At 44.1% G+C, this 6,000-nt stretch overlaps 1 protein-coding gene across 7 annotated transcripts in view; it reads left to right on the forward strand.

Moving 5' to 3' along the window:
* The window catches only part of ZSWIM8 (zinc finger SWIM-type containing 8), a 58,689-nt gene that overhangs the window by 20,657 nt on the left and 32,032 nt on the right, over positions 1–6,000 (forward strand). For all 7 annotated transcript variants that reach the window (XR_008330406.1, XR_008330405.1, XM_053388017.1 and 4 more), the window contains exons 6-7: positions 1,603–1,684; positions 2,052–2,172. Coding sequence is in view for 5 of the 7 variants with exons in the window: in XM_053388017.1 (XP_053243992.1) it covers positions 1,603–1,684; positions 2,052–2,172 (203 nt within the window). In the remaining 2 variants the exon portion in view is untranslated. The remainder of the gene's footprint in view (positions 1–1,602; positions 1,685–2,051; positions 2,173–6,000) is intronic.

Below are 6,000 nucleotides of genomic sequence, written 5' to 3' on the forward strand. Positions count from 1 at the left end.
GATTTCAAAGCAGAAGCCAAATGGCCATCTGCCATGGATGCTGTAGCTGAGATCCCTGCATCGCAGGGGGGTTGGACTTAGATGACCCTCGGGTTTCCTTCCAACTCCCCACAATCCTATGGAAAAAACAAGGGTCTCCTTTGCCCTCTGCTGTGTGTCCCCTAGCAGGGAGGATCTTTCAGTTACCCATGACGATGGGAGAGAGTTCCCCTCAAAAGTTTGCTTCCCGGCCTAACCAAGCAGGCAAAAAGGAAATCCCAGCGTGAACCCCAGAGACATGCGGCGGTTCAGCGCTCTGCTGGCATCGGTCGCAGCCTGGAAATAAGGCATCACAGCACAGCTTAGGGGCAGCACGTGTGCCAAGTAGAGCTGCTCATTCGCGAGTAGCTGGTTTGCCGCCCATGGGCTGCACCTGAAACGTGAAAGTTCCATTCCGCTGTCTTAAAGCACCTCTGCGCAGAACTGCCAGTAAGCCCGGCGGCATTTTGCTCCCTCCTGCAGCCTGGCTTTAGAAGTGCAGCCAGGCGGGTTAGCCATCAAATCATAGGATTGTGGGGAGTAGGAAAGGGCGATGGCGCACATGCCCACAGAGTGCCCCCTCTGGCACACGGGCTATAGGTTCTCCACCACTGCCATAGAGGATGTCCTTTTTGCGCTCCGGGGAGAGTCTTTTCATGAGCCAGAGCTGTGGTGTTGGGGAGAGGTGTCGGAACTGCGTTCTGATGCGTTCTGGCTGGGGGGGAAAAAGCTCTGAATGCGCCTACTTTAAAAACAACTAGCTGCAAATAAACACCAGTTTGAAATCAGAGTGCCTAAAAAGTGCATACACTGCTAAATGCCCAGGAAAACGCAAACGTACTTAAAAGTTAGCATATTTGATGCAAGGTGAACATAATGGAGAAGGGAATTCCATAGTCGAAGCACCACTACTGCAGAGACCCTCAAAAGATAAGGGCAGAGTTGGACCTCACTAGAGGGAGCAAACATCAGACTGGTTCATATGGAATGATGCTGTTCTTCAGATACCCCAGCCCTAATGGGTTTAAGCTTTAACAATTAAAACTGCACATCTGAATTGTGCCCAAAGATAAGCTTGTAGTGCATAGAAATATTTGAGTATTGCCAAGATAAGATCCATTGTAGTTGCTCCACATCTCAGTCTAGGAACTGTGTTCTGAACCAGTTGAAGTTTCTTTGAAAACTGAGCACTGTTCCTTAAATTATGAATATTTATGCATTCTAAACAAGGAGCTTCTTTTCATCTTAGAAATATAAATTATTTCATCCAGTAACTATCAGCCTTTGCTTCTGACTTGCATAACAAGCAGCATTATGCATTTAATAAAGTACTATACCATGAAATATTTTCTAAAATTAGTAAAAATATAAAATACATAAATTATGCAAAACACATTTCTCACGGTAATTCTCTAGCTACAGATTAATATATTTAAGCGTTTTGGTGAACTGGTTTGTATGCATTGTTTTGGAAATAGATGAAGTACTAGTGAGAAATTTTATTTGATATCACACCTTTTGATACTTTTTAAAAGATCTAACTCATGGGAGAGAGTCAGTGTTAAATGTCTTTCTCACACACAGATCCTTCCCACTGCTCAGCGCTTGCTGGATGAGTTGCTCTCTTCTCAGTCCACTGCTATCAATACTGTATGTGGAGCCCCAGGTAACTCTACCAGAATTCTGTATGTTAATATAAATAATAGCTTTCAAATAGGCAAACTTTGTTTTTGAAATGCTAGGGCATTGTGCTCTGTGTTTGGTAAGGGGGAGGGCAGCACAGTCGAAAGAATAAACAGAGAATCCTCTGGACCTGTTGGCTTATGAGCGGTGAGAAATGAAACATTATTTTCTTAGGGTTTCTTTTAATCCACCATGTGGTACCACTGGGATGAGAGTACAGTTTTGTTTGAGCTTTCATAAATATATTTGGAATGAAGCCCAAGTGTACTCTTTCACCTGCCACTCTGGGTAAATGGGGAAGATAAACCACATACAGAAACATATGCAAAAATGTCTGTTTTTTTCTTAAGATCCCACTGCCGGTCCCTCTGCCTCAGATCAAAGCACCTGGTACTTGGACGAATCTACATTAAGTGACAACATAAAGAAAACCCTTCACAAATTTTGTGGTCCATCTCCTGTTGTCTTCAGGTAAATTCTCTTTTTCCTTTTTCCTTCACAACTTGTGGTGGTTCACCAAGCCAAACACAACCTCATGCCTTCTATCATAGGCTGCCAGGTGCTTGACACGCCCCCCCCCCATTTTTGCAGACTGAGTCAGGCAGTGAAAATAGATGGTTTGTCAAGCATCTGGCTGACAGCCATAAATGGCTAATAGGCTATACTTGAACAAATTAGTTTAAATTGTGCGGGCACACCTTTTGGTTATGATTTCTCTGAAGGTGGTCTGGATCTATATTTTGTGGTTGCTTCTAAGTTATAAATGTCAGTACAGTGGTACCTCGGGTTAAGTACTTAATTCGTTCTGGAGGTCCGTACTTAACCTGAAACTGTTCTTAACCTGAAGCACCACTTTAGCTAATGGGGCCTCCTGCTGCTGCCATGCTGCCAGAGCCCGATTTCTGTTCTTATCCTGAAGCAAAGTTCTTAACCTGAAGCACTATTTCTGGGTTAGCGGAGTCTGTAACCTGAAGCATATGTAACCTGAAGCGTATGTAACCCGAGGTACCACTGTATTTGTATTGCTTTGCCCTGTGTGTTTAACCAAGAATTTGTCTAGTCAGGACAGCAAACCATCGGCTATTGATGGAACACAGTGACAGCTTTTTTCAGAAAGTGCTCCTCCTCTGGTCGCTGCTGTGGATGCATGACCTGACTGATGGTCTTCAGGTGCAGTGGTCATCTGCACGGGGCACACGCAACCAGTGCAACCATAATATTTGCCTGGATAGTAGTTCTCATCAGAACCCTGGCCACTGCATACTGTACATGTCTTCCGCTAAATGGATGGATAGATTGCCCTATATTTCCTTTGGTGCCAGGCAAAAACGTTCTTCTTCAACCAGGCCTTTGGCTGATTAACATCCAAACCCTTTTAAATGTGTATGGGGTGAGGGTGGGGATACTGATTTCTTCTTGTTCTCATTATGTATTTTGTGTTTTTTATCTAGTATTTTTATGTTGTGAACTGTCCTGAGATCTATGGAGCATATAAATTTAATAAACAATAATAGTTTGTGTCATGCCATTCAGGTTTCTACTTAAAACTGGTTTGGTGGCTACTTCTGCATTGCACTAGGGTTCCATCTTTTTTTGGGGGGGGGAGGATGGTGAAGAAGCTGGCTTATCTGTGACTTTGCTCCTAAGTGATCAATCAGTGCTTTGCTTGCATTACACTGTAGAAGAGAACCCTCAGGGGGCTTGCAATTTGATCTCCAGTTTTTCCCCCTCCTACATACTGTTACAATGGAGAGGGTATCCTCTGAGTACTCTTGGACAAAACCACATCAAGAGAAAGCCTTGAGCCCTTGTTGAAGCTCCCAACTCCAGCACAGGCCCGGGTTGAAGATGGAGACCAGCTCATGGCACTCCCCAGTGAGTCAGGAAAACAGAACTCCAGCTGAGACAGTTCATCAGTCCAGATGTGTACTGCTGCTCCGCAAATGGCTTCAAATGTTTGGGGAATTCTCTTCATTTCTCTAGGCATTAATGTAATTGCCTTTGGGATACCAAGGACTGCAGTTCACCTGCCCATCTTCATTTTACCATAGGGAGCCTATGGGTAATACAAGGCTTCACAAGATGGATGCTTGCCTTTGCCTTTTAGAAAGAACTGCTTTCACATCCATTTAACAGAGGGATGGTAGAGAATCTTATTTCCAGCTCCAGTGAGTAGTTCAGGGCATTCATGATTTCTCTCTTTTTGTCTTGAGTCATCAAAAAGAACATAGGAATAGACATGGCTGAGACCTACTGAGGAGTTTAATGCAGGAGGCACCAGTTGGTTGGTCTGAATGCTAATCACCAATATATTGAGTCAAGTTTGCTCTCTGAATCTTTTGGAGATGGAAAGGAAACACCTTGGTGTTTGTTTTCTGCTTCTGCATTCCTGACAATTTAGACTAAGGTCCTGGAAATGCTCTAGCTGCATATTCCTATGATAGATCCCTGATAGAATTCAAGTTCATGGCATGACTCCTAAGACCCAGAAGACAATGCTCTTGGTCCTTTATTTTGGAGATGTTCAGTCAACACATTGGTCATGGACTGACAAGGTACCACTCAAAACCAAAGCACTGGAATATATTCATCCTTTCTCATTTGATTCCAAGGAGTAGATGTTCCCTAATTTTGAGGCAACAACATCTGTAACCAGCGACTCCTGTCTGATTCCAGAGGGACATGCCTTGAGACTAGACTGCTAGAAGGACTGAGGTTGTGTTTAGAAGATCTTTAATGGCTGCTGCTGTGTTTCTATGCTCCAGGATGGCCCTTGCATGGCTGAAATGGCAGCACTGGAAACAAAAACCCAAGAGCAGCTCAAATTTGTAGTTAATTGTACAGCAGCACCTCTTACCCTGCTTGATGGCATTGTTTATGTGCTGCAATATGCAGCTAGGATCACAGCATCCACAGTTTCAACCAGTGGCTCTGGTTCTAACTGTGGGGAGAATAGCTGACTACCAAGTCTGTCTTTACGTAAGTTTGAAGGTGACTGAGCAGGAGGGACAAGTGATAAAATGAAAAGGATCCAGAAAATGCCCCTGCAACACACACTAAAATTTCCAATGAATTCAGTGTCCAGATGGCCTTCTATATCCAAGGTAGTGGGCTGTGTGCAAAATTTTGTTCCCATGTAGGATCTGGCTACATCAGACAGTTGGGTATAGGAGATGGTTCATCTCGAGTCCTGGCTATCTTTTTTGTCTTTCCTGTGCCACAGCCTTGGCAAAGTGAAAGTTTGTGTGAGAGATCACCCAGAAGCTGCTGAAGGCTTGGTTTATTGAACTTGTGCCCTACCTACAAAGAGTCAAAAGTGTCTCCTCTCTCTTTGTTCATGTGGTCAAGAAAAAATGGAGAGGGAAAGGCCACCCTGAAACCGAAAAGTCAGGTTTCACTGGATACTCGGGCCTCCATTTTAATGACAGTGGCCCCAGGTGAGTTCCTGACATGCATAAACCTCAAAAGATCGCATCCCAGTGAATTTTGCATAGCAGATTATTTGCTTTGCTTCATAGGAAACCTCATTTTCAGTGCTTCACACTGACCTTGCTATAGGTTTCTGTACAAGAACCTTCACCAAGTTACTAGTGGAAAGCACTGCAGACCTTGGACTTTGGGGAGCTGAAGCTCATCCTTATCTTAGCAACATTCTTATCAGTATCTGGATGTAGAAAGAACCAGAGGTACATGGCATTAGTAATAGCCTCCCTACGGAGTTATCTCTTCCCTTCTTTCATGATGGAGAGCCTGGGTGTAATTATAGAGACTATGCAAGCTGCAGTTTTCCAGAACATTTGCTAGCCCTTCAAGTGATGGGTATACTGGCTCATCTTTTTGGGCAGCACACTAGTAGCTTGAATGGATCTGGTGTCTTGAGGTTGGCCCGTTTCTGACCACTGCAGCTTTATCATGCAGTCACATCAAGGATTCGTTATGACTGTAGGTGGTTATACAATTCCAGTGTCTCCAGTCTTTAAGCCATCCCTGGTTGCTACAGAACTACTCCTTCTTTTGCTGTCAGATCCACATCTAGAAAAGTGATGCTAATGCCAGCTTGATGGTCTGGGCACATGTTGTGATAATGATGTAGCTCATAAAGCCAGCTTCATCATTAATGAGCAAACAGCAATCTTCCTGGCTTGTCTCCACTTTCAGCACAAGCATCAAGGGGCCCATGTCATCATACAGACACAACATGCCAACCGTGTTGTACCTGAACAAACAGAAGTGAATCACATCTCCTGTCTTGTGCCGAGGACTGTGTCTCATTCTGGGCCCTTCACCTCAAAGGAAAGG

Source organism: Podarcis raffonei, chromosome 5 (genome assembly GCF_027172205.1).
Source record: "Podarcis raffonei isolate rPodRaf1 chromosome 5, rPodRaf1.pri, whole genome shotgun sequence".
Taxonomy (NCBI): domain Eukaryota; kingdom Metazoa; phylum Chordata; class Lepidosauria; order Squamata; family Lacertidae; genus Podarcis; species Podarcis raffonei.